At 48.5% G+C, this 26,441-nt stretch overlaps 2 protein-coding genes across 2 annotated transcripts in view; both read left to right on the top strand.

Moving 5' to 3' along the window:
• The first annotated feature begins 9,207 nt into the window (after nucleotides 1–9,207).
• HRCT1 (histidine rich carboxyl terminus 1) overlaps nucleotides 9,208–26,441 on the top strand; it is a 32,820-nt gene continuing 15,586 nt past the window's right edge. Inside the window, exon 1 of the mRNA XM_014483036.2 lies at nucleotides 9,208–10,376. Coding sequence (XP_014338522.1) covers nucleotides 9,396–9,740 — 345 coding nt within the window. The 5' untranslated portion in view covers nucleotides 9,208–9,395 and the 3' untranslated portion in view covers nucleotides 9,741–10,376. The remainder of the gene's footprint in view (nucleotides 10,377–26,441) is intronic.
• Nucleotides 10,993–15,669, top strand: SPAAR (small regulatory polypeptide of amino acid response). Its single transcript, XM_070375660.1, has 2 exons — nucleotides 10,993–13,487; nucleotides 13,954–15,669. The coding sequence occupies exon 2, from the start codon at nucleotides 14,294–14,296 to the stop codon at nucleotides 14,519–14,521; it is 228 nt and encodes a 75-aa protein (XP_070231761.1). The 5' UTR covers nucleotides 10,993–13,487; nucleotides 13,954–14,293; the 3' UTR covers nucleotides 14,522–15,669.

The following is a 26,441-nucleotide window of genomic DNA, read 5'->3' as shown; positions in this document are numbered from 1 at the left end:
GAAAAACCATAGCCTTGACTAGATGGACCTTTGTTGGCAAAGTAATGTCTCTGCTTTTGAATATGCTATCTAGGTTGGTCATAACTTTTCTTCCAAGGAGTAAGCGTCTTTTAATTTCATGGCTGCAATCACCATCTGCAGTGATTTTGGAGCCCCCCAAAATAAAGTCTGACACTGTTTCCACTGTTTCCCCATCTATTTCCCATGAAGTGATGGGACCAGATGCCATGATCTTAGTTTTCTGAATGTTGAGCTTTAAGCCAACTTTTTCACTCTCCACTTTCACTTTCACCAAGAGGATTTTTGGTTCCTCTTCACTTTCTGCCATAAGGGTGGTGTCATCTGCATATCTGAGGTTATAGATATTTCTCCCGGCAATCTTGATTCCAGCTTGTGCTTCTTCCAGCCCAGTGTAATGATAATAATATTTATTATTAGCTATTGTTAATCTCTTACTGTGCCTAATTTATGAATTAAACTTTATCATAGGTACAAATATACAGGAAAAGATATAGTGTATATAGAGTTCAGTACTATCCATAGTTTCAGGCATCTGCTGGAGGAGGGGATTTTAGAACCATATCCTCCTCCTCCTGGATGTGGGGGCAGGAACTCCTGAAAGCCCGGATCTTATCAGTCAAATCCATTCCACCTGCCTTCAATAAGCAAGGTTATTTTAAGACTGGTAAACAGAAAGTAGCCCAAACAAGATGTTTGCCCGAGTTGTTTTCCAGGAACTTGAAGTCAGCTGTGTCTAGTTCAAGCTGAGCCAGTTAAGACTGGGGTGGACCATTGAGCCTCCAACTGGGTGTCTGCTTGGTAACCTCTTGATATCAGAGGGCCGAAAACTCCACCCTTAGATCATGCTAAGCCTCTCCATTTGTGAATGTTTAGAACCTGTAGCTTAGTTATACCTGCGAGGAATGATGGTGACCACAGCTTTTCCCAATCACCTTACCCCACACTCCCCACGCTCCCCAAGCCTCAGACCACCCTGTTGCTGTATTCTTTATCCCATAATTATCCCGAACCCCTTGCCTTTGGGAGGCACACCTGAGACTTGTTCTCCACACTTGGCTGCCTTGTAAATAAACCTCTTTGCTGCAAATCTCAGCATTTTCTCATCTCAGCATTTTCACTGGGCTTCTGAGGTGGCTCTAGTAGTAAAGAACCTGCCTGCCAATGCCGGAGACTTAAGAGATGAGGGTTTGATCTCTGGGTTGGAAAAATCTCCTGGAGGACGGCATGGCAATCCATTCCAGTATTCTGGCCTGGAGAATCCCCATGGACAGAGGAGCCTGGCGGGGCTCCAGTCCATAGGGTTGCAGAGTCGGACTCGACTGAAGCGACTTAACACACACGTTGGGCAAAACATTGTGTATGTTTTTCTAAAGAATAGAAATGTATTCTCTCACGTTCAAAAGGCTACCAGTTCAAAATTAAAGTGACAGCAGGGCCGAGCTCCCTCTGAAACCTGTAGAGGAGAATCCATCTTCCCTCTCCGCAGCTTCTGGCGGCTGGTGGGGGACCCCAGCTCACAGTGCAGCACTCCAGTTGCTGCCTCCGTGGTCATAGGGCATAGTTGTCTGTATCTCGGTGTAAGGACACAACTCATATTGGATTAACAGCCCACCCTTCTCCAGGATAATCTAACCTTTGCTGATTATACCTGCCATGAAGCACTGCTTTTTTATTTTTTGGCAGAGCCATGTGGCTTATGGGATTTTAGTTCCCAGATAGGGGACTGAACCCTGGGCCTTGGCAGTGAGAGCACAATGTCCAAACCACTGGACCACCAGGGAATTCCTGACCCTATTTCCAAATAAGGTTACATTCTGAGGTTCTGGTTCAATGTATCATCCTTGGGGAAGCCAGTTCAAACCATAACACTTGGGGTTGTTTTCTAGTCCTCTGTCAGTTCCCTGAGCCCTGCCCCTAGCTCTTTAAAGTATCTTTTCATGGAAACTTCTTTAATTACCCCCTTTGTATATGCTCTGAAGTCAATCCTTGCTCTGACCCTTATGAGCTGTGTGACCTTGGGCAAGATAGCTAACCTCTCTGAGCCATGGTCGCTTCACCTCTAAAGTGGAAGTAATTGTCATACCCACTCTATGTACTTTTCCGTGTTGCTGAAAGTGCTTGATAAACCAAAAAGGCCCATAGCAATGACTGGGGTCACAATTATCCCGTGTGTGTTGCAAGGTACAGTTGGAAAAGGGCTGTGTCTATACTTCCCTCGTGGTCCAGTGGTTAACACTCTGACCTCACAAGGCAAGTGGCCTGGGTTCGATCCCTGGTCAGGAAACTAGATCCCACATGCTGCAACTGAGTTCTCACACCGAAAGTAAAGAACCCTCCATAACTGAAAAAAAAAAAAGAGGAGGCAAGTCTTCCCCTGGCCCTGGGTAGCATGGCCTTCATCTTCCTTAGAGTTTCACACCTCTGCTACTTGGCTGTCATTTGTGGGACGGGGTGGTTTCTGCATTATCAGGGAACATCATGGGCTGGTCCTCAGCTTGTTTCTTCATTCAGTATATTGAAAGGGGGAGGAAAAAGGATTTAGATCCTCTCAGGAAAATGGCTTGACCTGAAAGACAAAGCCCTACTTTTTTTTTTTTTTCTTTGTCCTGGGCTGGATATGCTTGAAGGACTGGATTGTGACAAAGCTAGGCTGCTATTTTTCCCAACCTATGACTGCAGTTCCTGACCCATCTCGTCTCAGGCCCAGACTCCGTTGGACTCAAAGCCCTACTTTAAATGTCAGAGATTGCATGTTAACCCCTCTTTATATACTTTCTGTAATAATTAAAATCTCTCTCCAGATGGATGCCCTGATGAAGGAGGAAGAAGTTCACATGTTTGCTGCTGCTGCTGCTGCTGCTAAGTCGCGTCAGTTGTGTCCAACTCTGTGCAACCCCATAGACAGAAGCCCACCAGGCTCCTCTGTCCCTGAGATTCTCCAGGCAAGAACACTGGAGTGGGTTGCCATTTCCTTCTCCAATGTTTAGAAAGGCAAAATAAAACAGCACATTCATATGTTGCAAAAAACCACCTTTATCACATGTAACAACTAATCCAACAGATGCCAGTGAATGTTGATCACATGACTGGTTTTCCCCCCGCTTAGCGTGGACTTATAACAGGGGTCATGCTTGTTAGACACATGTGTGTGGTTCCGGTTCCTCACGTTTTCCTTCACAGCCCTCAGGAATACGGTGTCTTTTTTTCCTGCCCATTAGTAAGTACTCTTGTTAATTTTATTGTAAGACATTTTTAAATTTTTGTTGCTGATTTATTTATTCTCTGAAATTTTGAATTAGTTATTCCTGTTATACAGGAAAGCACTGCTCTTTGTATTTTTATTTAAAACTTTTCTTCACTAAAGTCTTGTTAGTGTGAATAGTTTTCCAGCATATTCTTTTAAATTTTCTACCTTTTATTTTATGCTCTTATTTAACTATACTAAGCTAAGTAAAAGTGGTGATAGGTAGCATGCTTGCTTGTTCCTGATTTTAATGGGAATGCCTGTGTTTTCATTAATCATGATATTGGCTATTGGTCTGAGATATTTTTCTTTTTAGTCACGTTAAGAAAGTATCCTATTTTTCTGTTCATTTGCAAAATTTATCAGGAATGCTTAGTGAACTTTATCAAATGTGTTTTTGCCATCTGTTGAGATGATTATATGGTTTTATTTTTTTCTTCTCTTTATTTAAGTAATTACAATAGATTTCTAAAATTATCAAACCACCTGACTTTCCTGGAACAAACTTTACTTGTTTATGGAGTATTAGTCTCTCAATATTCTGCTAGGCATATAAATATGTTATTTATTTTTTAGGATTTTGAGGTTTGTTTGCAGTGTTTTTGTACTGTGGTGAGGGTGTCTCAGGGTTATGCTAGTTGTATAAAGCAAATTATATACATTTAAAAAAATTTTTTAAGATTTCTTTCTTTCTCTAATCTTTGACACAGTTTAAACAGTTCCTGCTGTTTCTAGAATTATTCCCTTAATTCTCTTTATTATTTTTAAAATTGTGTTTGTTTATTTAAGGCTGTGCTGGGTAGTCACTGCTGCACGCTGACTTTCTCTTGCAGCGAGTGGGGCCACTCTCTAGTTGAGGCGCGTGGGTGACTCATGACTGGTTTCTGTTGTTCAGAGCGCAGGTCTTAGGTGCAGATCTTCAGTAGTTGTGGCACGTGGCCTCAGTAGTTGTGGTCCACAGGTTTAGTGGCTTCATGGCATGTAGGATCTTTCTGGGGCTGAACCCATGTGCCCCGCATTGGCAGGTGGATTCTCAACCACTGGACCACCAGGGAAGTTTCCCCTTTTTCTTTTTTAAAGTAGACTTTATTTTTAGAGCAGCTTATATTCACAGCAAAATTGAATGGAAGGTAGAGAGAGTTTCTGTATACTTCCTGCCCCACATACAGATAGACTTCCCCACGATTAACATCTCTGTTTGTTACAATTGATGCACCGACACTGACAGAGCCCCAGAGTCCCTAGTTAACTTTAGGGTTCACTGTTGCTGCCGTACATTCTAACGGTTTACCAATGTATGATGACATATATCCACATTGTGATGACCTACAGAATAGTTTCTTTGACCTAAAAATCCTTTATGTTCTACTTATTCATCCTTTCCTCCTCACTCCCTCCTGGCAACCACTGATTCTTTGTCTCCATAGTTATGCCTTTTCCAGAATGTTATATAGTTGGAGTCACATAGTATGTAGCTTTTTCAGATTGTCTTCTTTCACTTAGTAATATATATTTAAGATTCCTCCGTGTCTATTCATGACTTGACAGCTCATTTTTCCTAGTGCTAAATAGTGTTCCATTGTTTGAATATACTTAGCTTTTCAATCCATTCACCTACTGAAGGGTATCTTGGTTGCTTTCAAGTTTTGGAAGTTATGAATAAAGCAGCTACAAACATCCATGTATAGGTGTTCATGTGGACATACGTTTTACCTTTGGGTAAATACCAAGGAGTGTGATTACTGGATCAGCTGATAGAGTGTGTTTAGTCTTGTAAGAAACTGCTAAACTCTTTCCAGAGTGGCCTACCGTTTTGCTTTGTTATATATTTTTTTCACATACACTTCTACTATTCAAATTTCACCTAAATATACCTTGCTGGTTTGGCTTGGCCTGGCCTCTTCAAATAGTTTGCCTAGTACTCAGGGCAACTTTTGATCAAAAGACAATGCTTCAGATAGGAAATTTTCTTTATTTCTTTAACAATTGTTTCTCCACAGGCTCTGTTCTCTACTTCCGGAATATCTATTATACAAGAATGCAGTTGACCCTTAGACAACATGTATTTGAACTGCATGAATCCATTACACGTGTTTTTTTTTTCAGTACTAAATACTACAATACTACACAATGCATGGTTGCTTGACTCACAGGTAGAGAACCCCAGATATGGAGGGCCACCTACAAAGTTGATTTTCAACTGCCTGGGGGTTGGTGCCCCTGTACCCCTACTGTTGTTTAAGGGCCAGCTGTGTTTCATTTCCTAGGCATTTCTTTCTTTAGTCTTTTTCAGAGTTATAGGGAAGGTTCTCAAAGCAGTCTTTCTTGATTTGGTTTTTAATTTGAAAGTAAGATTTTGCATATTTTTCCAAACTTGTATATGAATTGACTTTTTGAATATTATTTAGAACATAAATTTGGAAATTTTACTAAGTCTCCATTTTCAAGATTTTAGCAACTCTTGTAATAAGGATACAATACCTTATATCTTTTCATGTGTCTAGTAATTTTTCTTTATTTGTTCACTTTACAGAGGGACCTACCTAGATCTATGTTTGGGATTGGAATTTGAAGTGGTTCTAGAAAAGATTATGCAGATTATTTTCAAGCATATTGGTTCCAGGCCCACTTTTTAACGGTTTAGTTTTCTAGGTGGGGGCATCCAGTTGGCCATGATTAATGCATGGGAGGGCTCTTGAGAGAAGTTTGCTGCTGTGTTGGGCAACTTTGCTTTCAGGATTTATGGAGGCAGCTCAAGTTTAGCTGGAGGAGTGTCTCCTTTCTCTAAGTGAGCGTACAGGTTAGGAATCTTCTGACCAGTGTGTCTGCTTTTATGTGCAAACCAAATGTTGGGCTAAGTCTTGGCCAACTTATTTGCAAGCAGACACTTGTGCAGTTCCCAGCATCACCAAAATTACTTCCTGCCTGTGCCAACCTCACCCTAATGCATAGCCCTGGCATCTATCATGGGGCTTAGAGTGGCTCTGCTGGGGCAGCACCTCCATCGGGCTTCCCAGGGATGCCCTTCCATAGTCAATACATCCATTGTACTGCTTCCATCTGCACTGTGTATTGCAGAGATTCCTTACACATTCTTGACCAGAATTTGGAACAGAGGAGAGTTAAGTGGATGGTTTCAAATTATGATCTATAAGCAAAGATCAGGGAACTATAGTTTTTGACAAGTCTGAATACAAAACTGGCTTATTTACAGTGTCACCACTAGGTGGTGCCACCAATTGGTGAAAACAATGGTTACTGTTGTGGGCTGACCAAAATCCACTTGCAGCTGGTACCAGCACAAGTTTGTGAGCTTTTAGGGAGCTTGTGTGTACTTGTGTGTAAGTGTGTGTACACATAGTTCTTGGTGCATGAATTTGCTTCAGTGCAATGTTGGTTTACAAGTGTTCACATGCATGCAAGTATATGCAGAGATTAGGGTTAGGGTGCACCTTCATATCATATCAAGAAGCTAATGATATGAACTCCAAAAGGCTGCCCCATCAGCCATATGTATTGTCTGGAACTCTGTTCCCTCAGCTTGAAAGGCTGCTAGTGGAGTGTGCAGAAGCCCCAACCTTAAGGGAGAAATACAGTGACAACGCCACAGGAAAGTTTTTTCGGGGCAGGGAACCCACAGTCACATATCCTCTAAGGTCATCTGTCCTGCAGCCCCTCCAAGAAAGTCTCAGTCACTTGTAATATCCTGGAGGACCATGGTCTCAATATCTCCCTGAATACCCAAAGCTTCAAATCAAATGCCCACATTAGGACTGCATCTTCTGTCCAGATAGTGAGTGACTCTGCACTTGAGAAAATAAATGTGGGGGTGGGGGTGGGGAAGGCCCCAAATCCCTTCCCCACCAGAGTCATCCATATCAGCACATCCTTTCCCTGTTATCACTATGGGCAGTCCCCAGCTGATCTCAGACTCTCACTCAGGAGACTGGCCCCCACTCCAGGAATCTTGCTGCCTTGATTACATGCTGTACAGAATAGCCCATGAGGCTGGGAAACTTAGACAAGCCTCTTCCCTTCTCTGGCATCAATTTCTCTAGCTCTCAGTGAGGGCTGAAGCTGCATGATTCCAAGGGGCCCTTTGTGCTGATGGGAGTTCTGCCAGTTGCAGGGCCTTGCCCTCCTCCCATGGCTGGTATGCAGTGGGAGTCTCCTTGGAGAAGCTCCCAAGTAGAAGAAAGTTCTGCTTGCCTTCCTCCTCCTCCTTCCAGCAGACTTCCCTCCTTAACAGGCCCCCAGGGGAGGCAGTTGGCCTCCCAGGCCTCCAGAAGCTGTAGGAGGGAGTGCTCACTTGAGCATCATTAAAAGTTCAAGTGGCTTCCTCCCTCCACCCTGCACCCCATGGGGTGCATTAAACCCCAGGACTCATTAAACCCTCTGCCCCAGAGCCCAATTTGGTTGAAGGGAATGTTTGATCTTTTCATCCAGAGGAGGTCTGAACTAAGGGTATGGGGCCTCCCTGAGACAGCTCATTTTAGATCCAGGTCAGAGAGGGAGGGTCCCCAGAGGTCACCTCTTGCCCTGGCACTTTTCCAGAGGAGGAAACAGGCTGCAGGGAAGGGGTGTGTCCAAGGTCACACAGGAGGCTTGCTGCTGGAAGCATTCCTCTGGGTGGCAGAGAGTTGAGCGGGGGCGGGGTGGGGGCTCTCTGTGGAGTGTCCCCAGGGAACTCATGGTCTCAAGATCGAGGTGCAGAGCTGTGGCTTTGGGAGAGACCCTGAAGCATGTGAGGAAGGCCTGTAAGAACAGCCTGACAAGCCCACAGTGGGAGGGGCTGCCTGGAAAGATAGCGAGCAACTGTCCCTGGCCCCCTGGCCATGTGGTGGGGTGGATAAGTGCTTATCTAGATGAACAGAGGGTTCTGGACTGGATGGGCAGAGGGATCTGCAACTGTTCAGGTCCTGCCTGCTCTGTGAATTCTCCCCCAAGCAGGAATGGTGTGTCTTGACTGTTGAGCGGGGAGGCTCGGGTGGAGTGGAGAGCCTGCTGTGTATGGGCAGTTGAGCCTGTTGACTGGGAGCCAGGAGGCTGACCCTGGGGCCTGACCTCAGCGGCCACCGTCCTGCCTCCTGCAGCCCTACACTGACACCCGGCTCCCAGACCCAGCAGTACTGAGGATGCAGAGACAGTTGTTCAGCTTTCCTGCCTGCTGGGCTGGCCTGAGCTTCTGAAGTGTGAGGCAACTGCAGGACAGAACGTGACTCAGTCCCCGTGGCCTCTGTGGGCTGCAGGACAGGGAGCCGCAGTCTCTCAGATGACGCTCGGTCCCCCCAAGTCAGCCGGTCCAAACTCCACGGCCTTAATATCAGTGGCTTCCCTGGTGGCTCAGGTGGTAAAGAATCTGCCCGCAATGCAGGAGACCCAGGTTTGATCCCTGGGTTGGGAAGATCCCCTGGAGAAGGGAATGGAAACCCACTCCAGGATTCTTGCCTGGAAGATTCCATGAACAGAGGAGACTGGTGGGCCACAGTCCGTGGGGTCGCAGCATCCGTCTGATACGACTGAGTGACTTTCACTCACTGACTCAATATCAGTGGCAAACATGTGTCAAGACCTGGTTTAAGTGCCTTATAAACACTAATTCCTTAAATCCTTAGAAAACCCTACTAGGAAATATACTCTAATGGGCCCTTTTACACATGAGGAAACTGAGGCAGAGGGTATAGGAAACTTGTGCACAATCACAAGCCTGGAGAGTCATGTGGTTCTAGAACCCACGATCTTAGCCGCTGTGCTGTACTGTCTCTAAGAGAGCAGGGCCCTGAGGCCCAGGGAGGGGACCGGGCTGGCCCAGTCACTTGGCTAGGTGGCAGGGATGCGGGCCCAGACTCTTATCTCTAGCCTCTGGGCTCTCCCCCCGCCCCGAGTCCCCTCCTTCCAGCTCCTCTCTCCCCACCTAGCCTCACTTGGGCCTCCCCAGAGTTAACAGTTGCTGGGCCTCCCCTCAGCTGGCAGCTCCAACCCAAAGAGGCTGCACCCACATTCCCTGGCTGCTCTCCAACCCACAGGAGCTGAGAAAACAAAGTCCAGTGACTGCGAGGGCCGAGCAGAGGCTGCTGAAGGGGAGGAAGCAGCGAGAAGCCACCAAGTGGAGGCCACTGTCAGCTCCCAGATGCTGGACCTCCTGGAGAGCACGACCCTCGTGGGCTTGATCATAGGCACTGCGGCGGCCTTTCTACTGCTGTTGCTGCTGCTGGCTGCCTGCTTGTACTCCAGACAGGAGGAGCCTGACGTGGAAAGGAACCGCCCCGCCGCAAGGAGAAACAGAATCAGGTGGGCCCAGCCTTGGATCTCCTCAGGCCGGGGCCATCTAGGACACTTGCACCATTTCCGTCATGCTGGCCATGTGTCTCACATGCCCCATGCGAACCTCCACCACCACCACCACCTCGCCCACCACCATGCCCACCATCATGCCGCCCACCACGCCGCTCGTGCCCACCGAGGCCACCATTGATGCCCGTGCAGGGCAACCACTGCCTTCCCTGCCATCACCAGACGAGTGGACCTGCCAATGCTCCCATGCAGAAGGGCACCTCCCTGCAGTGAACACCGGGTCCTGCTTGGGCTTCATCTACCTACTACGCCCAGTGTGCTGTGGAGGAGAACTGAGGAGCGCCAGGGCTGGCCCTGCACACACAGGAGGGTGACAGGGCTGAGCACAGGGGGTGCTGGTGGTCCTTTGGGGGAAGACACCACCCTGTGACCTTAACTCCAAAGGGTACCAGAGTGGACAGCCAGTCCGGTCGGTGCAGGTGTGCTGGTATGTGCAGATGTGCAGGTGTACCCTGCTCTCTCTCAATGACCAGGCCTCTGGCTGGCAAGGTAGCTGGGAGGGGCCCTGGCAATGCCCCTTTGTTTGAAGGAAGTCGTGAGGCTGCACAGTCAAGTCAGTGGTGCCTTAATCCAAGAAAATAAAAACCATTAAGAAGCTTTGTGAAGAGGCTCTTGATTGTAACTCAAGTGGGAGGGAGGGAATGGCCAGGACTATTTCTGCCTTTCCCTGGACCTTCTTCTCTGACGGGAAGTGAATGTCTGAGTGGGCCCTGCCGTGGGGAGACTGGACGGCTGTGCTGGGCTCCGTGGACAGTAGGTGAGAAGGCCTGGGGCCTGAGGTCTGACGGTGGGGCATGGTTAGGATTTGCAGGCAGCCCTGCACAGACAGGGCTCTCTGTGTACCGGTGGGGCTCAGAGAGAAGGAGCGAGGCCATCCAGGCTCGCCCCGAGGGCTCTTTCCGGTCCACCTCTAGGGCAGACTATGCTCTGGGCCTGAAGAAGCCCCCTGCGTGGCTGTGCTGAATGAATGTTTCTTTGGTAAACTGGTCAGGGTTTCTGATCCAGATGTTGCGTCTCAGCCAGACTGACGCCACCGATGCGTGCGTGTGTGTGTGTGTGTGGCTGGCTGGAGTCTGTGTGTATGGCTGTGAGGTTAGGAGGGACGATGTGGTGCTGGGTGGCCCTGGAAGAGGGCTTGCCTCCTCGGAGTCTCAGTTTCCCCTTCCCTAAGATGAGATAGGTGACAGACACTTCTTGCCAAAGCCTGCTCCCAGCTACCCCAGAGCAGCTGATGGGATTCTGCAGCCAGGGCGGAAATCTAGTTCTGAGGCCTTCAGTGAGGAAGGAAGTCCTGTGAACTGGGGTGGGGAGTGTGGGGGAGAGGCTTGAGGGCCAGGCGAGGTGGTGGGGAGGGGCCGGAGAACAGGCCATAAAGTCAGGGGCCTCGTGACTGACTCACTGGAACAGAATGTCCTGTTTCTTTTCTATTTCCCGGTGGATTCTCTATGAGGCCTGGGGTGGGAGGCAGGGAGAGGGAGGCAAATTCACTGATAGCAGGGCCAGATTTCAGGCTTGGGAAAGAGGATCCAGGGTCTATAGCACTCTTTGAATCTGCCTCCCCTCCCTTACCCCTATGGTTGCCCTTAGTTCATCCCTGATCTGGATTTCTGCCACAACCCCTCCAAGTCTGCGCGCCTCCAGCCCTGCCACTTTGCGAAGCCTCTGCACACTGCAGCCTCCTCATTGCCCTTGGGACCAAGTCTCTGCCTCTTGGCTGGCCACCCAAGGCCCCTGTTCTGATTCCTGCCTACTCCTGTTCCTTTTTTCCTGTCCACGCTGCTCCAGTCCTCAGGCTCAGAAAACACCTTGCACGTTCCCCTCTCTGTGTCTTTGCCCAAGAAGAATTTGTCATTCACTCCTATGGGTTTCTAATTTATTATTATTGTTGTTGTTGTTGTCATTTCTGCTGGTGCACTCAAATCTCTTTCCCTAGAGATTCAAAGGCCCCTGTCCTCCTAGATTAGAGAACTCTTGAGGGCCACCCCATGCCCAAGTGTGGAACCAGCCCACATGACAGATGCTCGAGAAAGGTTTCCAGAGCTTCATGCTCTCTGGAAAAGTAAATGTACTTGGAATCATCACTGCCCAAAACTTAGGGCTTGAGGGCTTCCAAGTATAGTAGTGGGGCATTGCAGGGATTAGTCCTTTAAGCTTCTAGGGCCTTGCTGAGAGAGCTCCTGCCTTAGTACCCCATCTGCTCAGTGTTGAGGTGTGTGGAGGTCAATAGCCTGCTGGCCTGGACCTCCCTCATCCCTCTGCAGAGCCCGATGTGAGCCTTGGATGGCCTGCCTTTCCTATGTGCGGCCTCGAGCATCCTCTGGGAGGACCAGGATGCTTGCCATCACCTTCCCCTTCTTAATGTAAATGGAATCTATGAAGGACTTCTCTGGTGGTTCAGAGGTTAAAACTCCGTGCTTCCACTGTAGAGGGTGATGGTTCGACCCCTAATGGGTAACTAATATCCCACATGCCATGTGATAAGGCCAATATCACATATATATATATATATATATATGTAATAGGAATATATATATTTATATGTGTGTGTGCATGTATATGTATATGGAATATGCAATGTATGGGCCACAGTCTTTTCTCTTACCAGTTGACAGTGATGGATGCTGGGAGGACAGATCTATGTTTAAGTGGTAGACATCTTTCAGAGCCCCATTGTGTCTGGGGCTCATGGATAGGGGCTGTTTGTCATAAGATTACAAAATCCACAAGAAAAGAAAATATCTGGAGAAACCCTTAGGACAAGAAGTCCCCCTGGTGCCCTCCACCTCCCAAAGTGACTGACATTGATAATTCAATCTGAAACCATAGGCCCCACAGAGTGGTTCATCATATTTCCTGACCCCTGCTTCTGGTCACTCCAGTTAATACAAGTAATTCAAGATGTCCAGCTTTCTGTTGCAGCCCCAGCTGGCTCTGGGCTCCTCCTCTGTGTGGGTTGTCCAGTTATCTTAGAAAGGGGAAGAGAGAGAATTTGGCAGAGTATCGTTTACTCCAAATAATCACTCTCCCATTCTGTGCATAAGCAGTTTCCTAACACTAGTACCAAAGAAAGTTCACTGGGCCTTGAAGAAATTGAAAAGGATCCAGGCTGTGTGGCCCTGGGCTAGCCCTTGGCCCTCTCTGGGTCTTCACACTCTGATCAGTAAATCTATAGAAGGAGACAATTGCCCTGTGGAGTGGTGGTACCTGGAGAGAGCTCTGAACTAGGAGAAAAAGAAGGGAAGCCCCTCCTTGGCTATTTGGTGCTCTAGTTATCACTGCTAATAGCAATAGGCCATGGGCTAGGACTATCCCTAAAATGGGGAAAATGCTACTTCGCAGTGTTGCTGGAACCATTATATAAGATAGTGCCTGGCTGTGTCTGATACCTGAAATTATTGTCTGTTATGACACCCTTTCTCAGGGTTTGGATGAAGTATGGTTAATAATTCAGCCTCCTTTCTGGAAGTGGTGGTGGTCTTAGGAGGTGCTGGCTGTGGAAAGGCTGAGATCAAGTGAGGATGGGAGACAGAGTGGCCTGGATCTGGCTCACCCCTGCTCCCCTGACCCAGTGAAGCAGAGAGCTGGCAGGGGGCAGGGCTGGAGTGGCATGGGTGTACATGGGAGGTGGGGTGAGTGCAGTCACCAAGGGGGCCGGCAGCTGTGCAGGTCCTGGGCCCTCACTCACAATTGGAGGAAGGAATTCAGGAAGTGCTCACAGCTGCTCAGACATCTCAGAGCTTCGTCCCAGGCAGCACCAAGGCTGAGGCACCCAGGGATGAGCGTTCCATGGCCTGGGCCCTGGGGTAGCCATCAGGTCAGGAGACCCCGGCACTGCATACAGCCACAGCTGCCCCTCTGGAAGCCAGGGGTAAGTTTTCACAGCACCTGAGTGTGAGCAGCAGGCACGAGCAGGCAGCAAGTTGTGGGTGGGGGGGGTGGGGGGCAGAGAATGGGACTAAGGAGCCCTCAGGAGTTACTGAAGGGCTCAGGTATCCCACCCGGAGAGTGACCTGCCCCATCTAAACAGCACTCTCCCAGTATGAGCAGAAAAGGAGGCCAATGAGACGGGCGCTCGTGGTGACCCTGTGTCTGGTTCAGAGCTGACATTGCCTCCTCCCCTCCTTCGGGGAGAGGTTCGAGAGTCAGCAGTGGGGCTGATTCAAGGACTGATCTAAGGTTCCTCCAAGGGAGGAGCCTGGGCTCATCCCGGATCCACAGGAGGAGGAGTGTTGGGTCTTTCGTCCGAGTGTACAAACACTCCTGAAATCCGTAGGCGTCACCAGAGGGCTGAGCGGGGCTCCCTCTGAACAAAGACTTCTGCGCTCTCCTTCCAGCTTCCGCATCCAAGAAGTCTTGAGCTTACGTCTTTCAGGACAGCGCTTCTTCCAGAGCTGCCAGTGGAGTTGCCCACGGCTCTTGGAAGCCTGGCCCAAGGCTGAGAAAACAGTGACAGAGACCCAGTGAGGTCGAAATAGAGCCGTGTGGGGTGCCCAACAGCCCAGAGTGGGTACCAGCCAGGGCCTCAGACCAGTATCTCCTTAGAAGACCACAGGGAGAGCAGCCGGAGGAGCAAGGGTACCTGCCATCACCAGCAGCTCCTCGCTTCAGATGGGGAGCGAATGAGGTCCAAAACACACCCTGGGTTGCTCAGTGGGTTAGTGGCCATACGGGGCCATGGAAACAGCAGTGATTGGAGTGGTGGCTGTGCTATTCGTGGTCACCGTGGCCATCACCTGTGTCCTCTGCTGCTTCAGCTGTGACTCAAGGAGCCAGGATCCTCAGGGGGCCCCGAGCCCCAGCTTCACAGTAGCCACGTTTCGCAAGGAGGCTTCTCTCTTCACTGGGCCAGATCACAATGCTCAGCCAGTGGCAGGTGCCTGGGACTTCTGGACCTTCATGTGAAATATACCAGCCCCCCAGGATTTGCTCTTGTTGTTTAGTCGCTCAGTCGTGTCCAACTCTTTGTGACCCCATGGATTGTAGCCTGCCAGATTCTGCTGTCCATGGAATTCTCCAGGCAAGAATACTGGACTGGGTAGCCATTCTCTTCTGCAGGGGATCTTCTTGACCCAGGGACTGAACCCAAGTCTCCTGTATTAGCAGGCGGATTCTTTACCATGAAGCCACCAGGAAAGCCCAAGATTTCCTCTGCTGCTGGTCAGACTCCTCTTCCCCCAGCAAGCCTTCTCTGGTGACCCACTCCTCCAGCCTGGCATTTCTGTCCCATCCAGCCTGTATCCAGCAGACTCCTGGCCCATCCTATCCTGGTTTGCCATGCCCTCCAGCCTGGGAGATCTATGGTGATGGGACCAGGTAGGAGTTAGCTCTGACCCCTGAGAGTTCAGCTGGACCCTACCCACAGGGTGGGGCTTACGAGAGGTTGAGAGTGAGTGACCAGGCAATATTGGATGGCATGGTGGGCCAGCTCTTCTGATCTACAAGGTGCAGTGAAATATCACTGGACTTTATTGTGAAAAGAGTGTTGATTATCTCAAGTTGTCCCTGTGAAACTGGTTCTATTGCCACCAGAGGAAGCAGCGCCCTCAAGTGGACAGTTTTAGAAACCACTTTTTATCTCTCAAGTGAGTCATTTTGCTATTTGCCTGCGCATGTACTGCAGAGCCCACTTCTGAGACCTGCCTCCTACCTGTTACCTGAAATCCGCCCTGAAATTCTGAAACCAAAGGGCTGCTTCCTGGGAACTGGCGATTCATTTTATAATTGAAAATGCATATCCTTTTATGGGTCTCCCAAGAATCAGGGCTGGGAAACCACAAAAGGAAACAAAGAAAAAAAGTCACAGAAAGTACCAGATGTTTTATTAATAGGAAAGCCAGAAAGAAGACTTTGAAACATATTTGCATGAGACTTTGTTTCTATATTCTTATGGGTCACTTCTATTCTTAGAGACTGTGACTTGCATCACTCAAGAATGATGGAAAAATCACCAACTGAAAGGTAATTTCGAATAAGTTAAAATGTTATATTGTATTGACAGTATGTAACAAAGCTCTTGTTTGCATCACAAATAAAGAGATGTTCTGCTTTTATTTATGGAAGAGCCGTTTTCTCTGTACCCATGAAATGCATGCCAGACCATATTTAGCAAATTGTTTGAAGGATGCAGAATTGAGTCTCCTGACTCATGTCTCCATCCAGCACTGAAGGAATGACTCTCCCAGGACCTGCCGTTGAAGGGAGCAGGACTGACCTAGAGAGGAGGTCTGGTCCCTAAGGGTGCCTGGATGGGCCACCCTGGCCATGTGGCTGCCATAGAAGGACTCGCAGAGAGAGATGCTTGGGGCTGTGAAGGTGCAGAGGTGTAAGGAGCCAGGGAGAGAGTCAGGCTGGTGGAGAGGGGTGAGTATGGCAAGGGGAGAGGCACAACACAGGGAGGGCCCGGAGCGCCTAAGGACCCTGTATCGGTCTCTCTGGACCCTAGAGCCCGCAAGCAGAGCCTTCACAGATGCATGTGGAGCGCTACAGGGAGGACCCGGAGGGCCTCAGCGGAGTGGAGTGAACGGTTCGGTTCACGTTCTCTGAAAGTGAAGCCCAGACAGAGTTTGGGGTGTGAGATGTTTGTAGGGATCAACAGCTGTGAGGGGAAGGAGGGGGAAGCAGGATTAGATAGAGGAAGGAGTCAAAGATGATGCAGGCCCTTAATATCCCCCCATCTTTGCTCTTCTCTGGGTGCCCCCACCCCCTGAGGTTTGACCTCAGGCAAAGTGGCTCTGGAGCAGAGGCTGGCCCTGAAGTCCTTCCTTGGAGGGGTCCTGTGTGGCACGTCTCCACAGGAGCTCAGCAGTGGCCTGTTCTCAGAGTTGGGTGAGGGTGTCCAGGCAGAGAGAAACACCGGGCACAGGAGCTCCAGGTGGGCAGAGCTGGTGGTACAAGGCCTGGGAGGAGACAAGAGTGGGCCTCAGCCTCTCTCTGTCCTCAAGCAGAGTTAGCTCTGCTGGAGGTCCAGCACCTTCAGCTGGACCCAAGTGTCAGGACCCTGGGTCCAGGGCTTTGCCTCTGTGTGGTGTGGTCACATTCTTCCCTGAGTCCATGGAGGAAGGGTCTGTAGGCTGGACTCAGCTCTGAGAACAAGCAATGGTGAGGGGACAGCCTCGCTCTGTGGGTGGGCAGTCTGTCAAGCCCCAGGTTCTCATGTGCTCACTCACTCATCCACCCACCTACCCACCCATCTGTCCATCTGTCCACTGACTCCACCTACTTGCTGAGCCTTACTTCCTTACCTACTCATGCATGCATTCATTCATTCCATCACTCATTCACTCCTCCATTTAATAAACACTGGCTGAGCACCGACTGTGCACCAGGCCCCACCCAGGGAATGTGAAAGTCACCAAGACCCAGTCCCAGCAATCGATGAACACCCAGTTTAGTCATCTGGACAAGGGTGCTCAGGGGAGAGAGAGCTGGGAGTCCCCGGGGAACCCGGGAGGAGGTGATCTTTGAGTTGGACTTGAAGAAAAGTAGGCACTTCAACAAGAAGAGTTTGGGGGAGGGCCCCCCAGAGGGACTGGCAGGATTGGAGATTCAGAGAATGTGTGCGGCAGGGCGTAGGGGGTCAGACTGAGTGGGGGCCAGGAGACGAAACACAGCCAGCTCCTGTGGGAACCCCTTATTGCCACACTTGTCCAGTATGTTTCTGGGCAAGCGAAGGCAACGAAAAGGCAGCCTGGCTTGTTAGTCTGGGCAGGAGAAGTCTTTCCCAGCACACACACATGGGCACTGCAACCTGCCGTTGCTACAGGGGAGTGGTAGCTTCTGCAGTAAGAGCTGGAGGAAAGGTCCCGGGAGACTCAGAGGGTGGCCAGCACTGGGCGCAGGTGGAGCTGAGGGCTAGGGAGAGGATGTCCCAGGAAAGCAGGGCATTTGAGAAAGGCAGGCAGTCAGGCCAGCACCCTGGAGCTGGCTGACAAGAGGGAGAGGGGACCAGGAGGAGAAGCTAGAGAAGGGGCAGGAAGGTTGGGAGTAGGGTTCCAGATTTAGCAAATAAAAATATAGGGCATCTGGTTAATTTTAATTTCAGGTAGACAACAAATAATTTTCAGTATACACACGTCCCAGGCAGTACTGGGAATATACTTACACTAAAACATTACTCGTTGTCTATCTGAGGCTCAGATTGAACTGGGGTGTCCATATTTTGTCTGGCAATCCTACGAAGGTGGGAGTGGTTCTCAGAGAGGGGGGTTAACTGGCTGAAGCTTCAGGGAGGTGAAGGTGAGCATCCGGAAGAGGCCTCAAATTTTGCAATGGACTGTCGACAATGACCTTGGTGAGAACAGCTTGAGTGGAGTGAAGGGAGCAGCCCTATGGGCAGTGTGCAAGTGTACACGTGTCTGCAGTGTGTGTGTGTGTTCAGGTGAGTGTGTGTGTTCACATGTGTGTGTGTGCTCAGGGGCAGTGGAGTCAGTGGGAGCTGAGTCAGCAGAGGATAAGGACTGAAGATAATCTGAAGGGAAGAAGGGCGAGGTATTGTGGCCCGAGGGGCATGGCCTTGAAGGAGAGTTTATTATTGGTGTTTTTAAGCAGGGGAGGGAGGTTGAGCATGCGGAAGACCTGAAGGAGAAGGATTGCAGAGGGAGACAGTGACAATTTTCAGCAAGGAGGAGCCCCACGGAAGGGGTGGGGTGGGAGTCAAGGAGTCAGGCAAGTGGGGGCAAGGGAATGCTGCTGGAAAAGATGCTCAAGAGTACGGGTAAACGCTCATGTTGTGTGTGTGGTGGGGGAGGAGGGAGATGAGGGCATCATGCCAGATGGTTTGTTTACTCAGTGAAGCAGGAGCATCTGCTCAGAGATGGGTTTGGGGACCTGAGGTCAAGGAGAGCCTGGACTGATGACCCAGAGCAGAGAGGAGCAGCCGTCCTGCTGTTCTCACGTGAGGAGTATGTGTGTGGCATCTCTGTGTGTATGCTGTATGGTGTGAGTGTACATGTTGTGTGGTATGTATGTTGTGCATGTGTGCATGTTGTGTGGTGTGTATTTATGTTGTGGTGTGTGTTGGCCTGAAGTGCTCTGCCCTTTCACCCAGGGCAGCCCATCATGTAAAAAGGGGGTGGGGAACTCTGTAACAGGCCAGCATGAAGCACCTCTGGAGACGGAGGAGACGGCAATGTAAGGACAGAAGCTAAAGCTGGTACCAAGAGGCTGGCAAGACTGGGAGTGTTCACTTGGTGGCAGCAAGGGAAGGGGCTGCTCAAGGTCACCTGGAAACCTGGGCAGAGCTGCATTTGAACCCCCGTCTCTTAGTCTCCAAATGCAGCATTCTCTCTGTTCATTCAGTTACTTATTGTTGTTCAGTCGCTCAGTCGTGTCTGACATTTTGCAACCTCATGCACTGCAGCACTCCAGGCTTCCCTGTCCTTCACTATCTCCTGGCACTTGATCAAACTCACGTTCATTGAGTCGATGATGTCATGCAACCATCTCATCCTCTGTTGCCCCCTTCTCCTTTTGCCTTCAATCTTTCCCTGCATCAGGGTCTTTTCCAATGAGTTGGCTCTTTGTATCAGGTGCGCTTCAGCATCAGTCCGTCCAGTGAACATTCAGGGTTGATTTCCTTTAGGATTGACTGGTTTGATCTCCTTGCAGTCCAAGGGACTCTCAAGAGTCTTCTCCAACACCACAATTCAAAAGCATCAGTTCTTCAGTGCTCAGCCTTCTTTATGGCCCAACTCTCACATCCATACATGATTAGTGGAAAAACCATAGCTTTGACTCTATGGGCTTTTGTCGGCAACGTGATGTCTCTACTTTTTTAATATGGTGTCTGGGTTTGTCTTAGCTTTCCTTCCAAGGAGCAAGTGTCTTTTAATTTCATGGCTGCAGTCACTGTCTACAGTGATTTTTTTCCTATTTATTGGACTCTTACTGGGTACCAGGCATTATGCTTTTTATCCAACCTCTCTTCGATGCTCACTGTGATCCTATCATAGTAAACGCTGTGATGAGCATCTTTTCCAGCAGCAGATCAGATCAGGTCAGATCAGTTGCTCAGTCATGTCCGACTCTTTGCGACCCCATGAATCGCAGCACGCCAGGCCTCCCTGTCCCTCACCAACTCCCGGAGTTCACTGAGACTCACGTCCATCGAGTCAGTGATGCCATCCAGCCATCTCATCCTCTGTCGTCCCCTTCTCCTCTTGCCCCCAATCCCTCCCAGCATCAGAGTCTTTTCCAATGAGTCAACTCTTCGCATGAGGTGGCCAAAGTACTGGAGTTTCAGCTTTAGCATCATTCCTTCCAAAGAAATCCCAGGGCTGATCCCACCATTTCCATTTTATAGTTGAGAGACCTGAGTCCCCACTGCGGGGTGCTCTCGAACAGTGCCTCCCAGTGCTGCTGGAACCTGCAGGCACAAAGCTAACCCGCCCTCTCTGTAAACGGGGCTGGAACTCTCCCCCGACCCATTTCATATCTTTAGGATGAAGGGAAGGCAGGAACACCAGGGGTTGGATTTACCCTGGGTTTTCCTGGACAAAAGCCTTGCACGCACATGCCCCACCTGGATCTGTCTTTGAAGAGGATGCGGTCTTTGCCATATACACTTTAAAGGGGCAGCCCACGAAACCTCACCCCAGATAACTCTGCTGAAGGTTGCACTTCCGGGTTAACCGACCTGAGCCCCGGGCTGCCCCGCCACGGCCTCCCTGCTGTATGGACTATGTCTCTCCATGCCCAGGTCTGCCCCAGGACAAAGGGCCAGAGAACCCTGCTCTGCTCCACCCAGCTTTGTCTCCCCTCTGCCCCCACCACTCGCTAGCTGGGCTCCAGCCAGGTGTAGAGGAGGTGAGAGTCTTATCCCCTTGTCTAGAGGTTGTACCAGAGAGGGAAGAGCCTGGAAACCCAGCTGTCAGGAGCCCCTGCCCCCACCCCCCGACCCGACCCCCGCCCTTCCTCCACAATCCTGGCCCGCCACCAGCCTGGTGTTTCTCTCTGGAACACACTGGATTCTGGAATCAGGAGTCCCTGAAATAACATGTTTTCCGGAAAAGTACCTTCCTTAAAGGAAACCACTTGTTCCAAGGAATTGAAAAGGGTCATTGTGCGCTGCCAATTCCTGCTCTCCTCAGGACATGACACTTGAAAAGACAGACACGGCTACACACACACACACACACACAGACACTCTCTCAGATGCATTCATCCAGTGCGTTTGTAAGAGTGAAAGTTAGGAGTGGGCTCAAATACCAATCAGAGGAGGCTGGTGGGGCAAATCCTAGCAGAGACACATCAGACACTAGGCAGGTATAAAAACAATGAGGTAAATTTAAACCCATTACCATGAAAGGGCATTTATCATATATCAGTAAGTTAAAAGTAGAGGGGATTAAAGAACTATAAATGTGCCCTGTGGCAAAATTCAATTTCTGTTAAAATACACTTGGATGCAAAGAAGAATGGATGGATAGTGACATGCCCAGGTGCTAACTAGTGATTGTCTCCAGTTGGTGGGGCTGCTTATGTGTTTCAGGTTTTTCCTTTTTGTCTATCTGTATTTCCTGTGATCAGTGGTTTGCTTTTGAATAAGAAAAAGCAAGAAACCAACAAAGGAAAAGAACAAAATTAATTTTTCTAAGTTAAAAAGTGAACCAACTTCAATCTGAGAAGGAGATATAAAAACCCAATCAAACACAGACATATAATGGTGACAAATTCTCAGGACAGACAGACACACAGACACATTCTGCCTAATTCACATGGTTGAGGTAGGTAAGGCAGAGGAGTAGGGAGATGGTTGCTAAGTTTCTAGAAAACTCTGGGATCTGGATGTGAGGGTGACTGCAGGAACTTCAGGGACTGAGAGGGGCGTTTAGGTGGGTTTGGGAGGGTAGAGGGAGCATCCTGGGACTCAGCCGAGCCTTGGCTACATACCTACCTACCTTCTGCCTCCTGAGATAGCACATGGATCCTGATCCCAGGTCTCCAGTTCAGGCAAGGCTGTGAACTTGCCAAGGCAGCTCCCCACCCCTGCCCCCTCCTGGCTCCTCCCCACCTTGCTGTATAGGGAGATAAGAGGGCCCACTGCTGGGAAGGGCTGCCCCAGTTGTTCAATTGCTCAGTCGAGTCTGACTCTTTGTGACCCCGTGGACTGTAGCACTCCAGGCTTCCCTGTCTTTCACCATCTCCTGGAGTTTGCTCAAACTCACGTCCATTGAGTCGACGATGCCATCCAGCCATCTCATCCTCTGTTGCCCCCTTCTCCTCCTGCCCTCAAGCTTTCCCAGCATCAGAGTCTTTTCCAAAGAGTTGGCTCTTTGCATCAGGTGGCCAAAGCATTGGAGCTTCAGCTTCAGCATCAGTCCTTCCAATGAATATTCAGGGTTGATTTCCTTTAGGATTGACTGGTTTGATCTCCTTGCTCATATACCTGGAAAAGGGAATTACAGTTGCTGGTGGAATTACAGTTGCTAATTAGTTGCCCTTAAAATAAGATTATTCTGGGTTATCCACATGGGCCCAGTGAAATCAAAATGGTCCTTAACTGTGGAAGAGGGAAGTCTGAAAAGCAGGTCAGAGTGATGTGATATGAAAAAGACCCCAAGATGGAAGGGGGCCACCAGCTAAGGAATGAGGACAGCCTCTAGAAGTTGGAAAGGAAAAGACAAGGAAACAGACTCCCTCCTAGAGTCCCAAGTGTTTCAGGAATGAGAGTGGGGCGAGAGAAGATGGTCACATCCCAGGTCACATCCAACCAAGTCCCTGGGATGGCTGTCAAATGTGGGTTCTTGGTTCACACAGGAAAGCATTCAAGAGCAAGCCATAGTAATGAGAAAGAAGATTTATTGAGGGAAGAAACACACTCCATAGACAGAGTGTGGGCCACCTAGGAAGGCAAGAGAGGCACCCGGGTATCGGGTTGTCATTTTTTATAGGGGTGGGTAATTATATAGGCTGGGCTTCCCAGGTGGCGCTACTGGTAAAGAACACGCTGGCCAAGGCAGGAGACATAAGAGACTCAGGTTTGATCCCTGGGTCAGGAAGATCCCCTGGAGAAAGCCATGGCAACCCACTCCAGTATTCTTGCCTAGAGAATCCTTTGGACATAAGAGCCTGGTGGCCTGCTGTCCATAGGGTCACACAGAGTTGGACACGATTGAAGCGACTTAGCATGCATGCGTGCATTGGAAAAGGAAATGACAACCCACTCCAATATTCTTGCCTTGAGAATCCCAGGGACAGAGGAGCCTGGTGGGCTGCTGTCTATGGGGTCACACAGAGTCGGACACAACTGAAGCAACTTAGCAGCAGCAGCGGCAGAAGCAACTGAGTATGCAGGCAATTATATAGGCTAATGAGTGGGAGGAATATTCCAGCTATATTGGGGAAGGGGTGGGGATTTCCAGGAATTGGGTCAGTGCCCACTTTCTGACCTTGTGTAGTCGTCCTTGGAACCATCATGGTGTCTGGGGTGTGCCGATATGCTACAGCGAGTGTACTGAGGCTCAAGCTCAGATCCACCATCTTGGAGCTAGTTGAGGTCATTCTTTTGCCCTGCTGCCTTCCTCCCTCACAGGTATTAGAGCTGAAGAAGGCTGTTGGGCTCCAGGCATAGATGGGATGGACTACTTTAGAGAAAAGGATGAGAAGACAGAAATCATACTTCTCAAATGAGCGGGGTGAGAGGGACAGCGTGGTGACTGCCAGGTTGTGCTAGGTATTATGTGATGTGCACCCCCAGGAATCCCACTCCTATCCTGTGGAAACAGTGAAGCATGCTAACAAGGACAATCAACAGAGAAATATATGAATATAAGTGAGGGATTGAAAGTCACTCAGTCGTGTCTGTCTCTTTGCAACCCCATGGATTGTAGCCCACCAGATTCCTCTGTCCAAGGAATTCTCCAGGCAAGAATAGTGGAGTGGGTTGCTATTCCCTTCTCCAGGGGATCTTCCCAACCCAGGGATTGAACCCGGGTCTCCTGCATTGCAGGCAGATTCTTTACCACCTGAGCCACCAGGTAAACCTATATTAATATAAACAAAGCCACAAAATGGGATAATAGTCCTTGCAAAATGTACTGACTTGGAAACTGCCTATTATAAATAGAGAAACAAAAGTAAGTTATAGAAGGTTCTTATAAGAAGAAAAGGGGAGCAAATAAACAAATATCCTTTCTTCCTAAGGGAAAAAAAAAAAACTCCTAAATTACACATATGTTTGTATGTTTGTATAAACACAGAGAAAAGTCTGGAAGGATATGATTACCACTGGGGATAGGCTTGGAGGGAGCAGGAAACACTGTTTACTTTATAATATTCTGGGTTGTTTGAACTTGTTTTAACAAGCCTGTCTTGTTTTTCATTCCATGTAACATTATTTTTTTAAAAGATAGTACAAAGGTTAAGAAAAGCAAACTTTACTCTGATTCTTATTATTTGCAAAAAAGAGCTCTCTGGGCAGAGGAATGGTGGGGCTCCACTTAGCAGGAACACTCTGGACATGCATGAACAAAATTGATTTCTTTTTCTATGTGAGCATAGCTGGGGAACAAGGCAGCACGAATCCTGTGAGTGGAAAAATGAAGTCACCCGAGCCCTCCCGGCCTTTTACAGACTTGTGATCTGAGGTTCTGTGAGGGAACTGACATTTCTCTACATTGCATGGCAATTCCAGGCTGAAATATTGAGTTGGACGAAAAGTCCATTCAGGTTTCCATCCCATGTTACAGAAAACCCTGGACAGATTTTTTGGCCAACCCCGTACAATATTCTGGCCCCCATTTTGGTGAACTTAGAAATTCTTCAAAATTCAAACTCCCCTTTTTATAATTCATAGTTTTTATGTGAGGAATAAACACTTCTGTGTTTCGCTGCTTGATCCCACACTAAGGTCTGGTTTACATCTTGAAGTCGCAGTCCTTAAAAGGGAGGGACACCAGCAGAGACAGTCCTAGGAAAGCAGCCGAGGGGAGGCGGGGGTGGGGGGGGCGTATGGAGTTTGGGGTCCTTGCTCTCCCCTTGGGCTCGCAACACAAGGACTGGATCAGTTGCGTGCAAGTCCTCTATCTGTCCAGCATCTGATGCTCTGCAAGCTGTCTCTGGATTGCAGAGCTCTTCTGCAGCACTGTCGCAACTGTCTCCAACAACATGCCCAGGGACCTAGTGGAGCAGTATCAACTGCAGTTTACAGATGAGGAAACAAAGACCTCGAGACACTAAAGTGATGAATCCCAAGTCTTTCAGCCATTTGGTTGTAGAGTTTAGGACAGAATCAGATCTCCTTATTCTTCCGTCTCTTTCAGCCAGTTTCATTTTTATCTCCTTTATACTTTTGGTTTCCAAGATAAATTTTGCTTGATTAAAAAAAAAGCAAAAGTTCTGCTGCTTCAAGAAGTTTGAAAGTCAATGATCCAGGATAATGTTTCCAAATTCCCAGCTGACACTAATGCTCAACGGTCAGGAGTGACAAACTGGAATTTTCAGGAATCCTTGAGAATTTCTGAAATCATGAGTTATTATGCATTATTCATAACAATTACTTACCTGCTTTTAAATAATGAGTGACCATGATAATAAATACTGAACAATTTTCTGTGATAGAATGATGCTGAAAGTTTCAGAAGTTTTCAGTAAACAACATGGTTTTATAGTTTCCTAAGATTATGAATCAATATATTATGACAAGATTATTTCAATAACATGGGAAAATGTTCTCTACCTAATACAGACACTGGATATATAATGAAGAGGAACTAAAAAGCCTCTTGATGAAAGTGAAAGAGGAGAGTGAAAAAGTATGCTTAAAGCTAATGTTAAAACGAACAGAAAAGGAAGATCATGGCATCCGGTCCCATCACTTCATGGGAAATAGATGGGGAAACAGTGGAAACAGTGTCAGACTTTATTTTTGGGGGCTCAAAAATCACTGCAGATGGTGACTGCAACCATTAAATTAAAAGACGCTTACTCCTTGGAAGAAAAGTTATGACCAACCTAGATAGCATATTGAAAAGCAGAGACATTACTTTGCCAACAAAGGTCCGTCTAGTCAAGGCTATGGTTTTTCCAGTGGTCATGTATGGATGTGAAAGTTGGACTGTGAAGAAAGCTGAGCGCTGAAGAATTGATGCTTTTGAACTGTGGTGTTGGAGAAGACTCTTGAGAGTCCCTTGGACTGCAAGGAGATCCAACCAGTCTGTTCTAAAGGAGATCAGCCCTGGGTGTTCTTTGGAAGGAATGATGCTAAAGCTGAAACTCCAGTACTTTGGCTACCTCATGCAAAGAGTTGACTCATTGGAAAAGACTCTGATGCTGGGAGGGATTGGGGGCAGGAGGAGAAGGGGACGACAGACGATGAGATGGCTGGATGGCATCACTGACTCGATGGACGTGAGTCTGAGTGAACTCTAGGAGTTGGTGATGGACAGGGAGGCCTGGCGTGCTGCAGTTCGTGGGGTCGCAAAGAGTCAGACACGACTGAGAGACTGAACTGAACTGAAGAGGAAAGGAGTGTTAACCCCCAATAAAGGCCAAATAAAGTCACTTAAAATTGAAATAGAATACTGTAAATATTTGATATTTAAAAGTTATCATTTGAAAAATGAACTATAGGGTCTTTCCTGGTGGTCCAGTGGATAAGACTCCAAATTTCCAATGCAGGGTTGGTTACTGGGTTCCATCTCGAGTTGGGGAAGTAAGGATTCCCATGACACAATTAAAAGATCCTGCATGCCATAACTAAGACCTGGCACAGCCAAATAAATAAATATTTTTAAAAGGAAGAAAATAGAATGTAGAAAAAAATGAATCAATTGTTTCAACTTAAAAAAAAAAAGAGTTAAAGATAGTCTTGACCATTGCTTTG

This window comes from Bos mutus, chromosome 8 (genome assembly GCF_027580195.1).
Source record: "Bos mutus isolate GX-2022 chromosome 8, NWIPB_WYAK_1.1, whole genome shotgun sequence".
NCBI lineage: Eukaryota > Metazoa > Chordata > Mammalia > Artiodactyla > Bovidae > Bos > Bos mutus.
The sequence above is the reverse complement of the archived record's forward strand: the minus strand, read 5'-3'. Positions and strand labels throughout refer to the sequence as shown.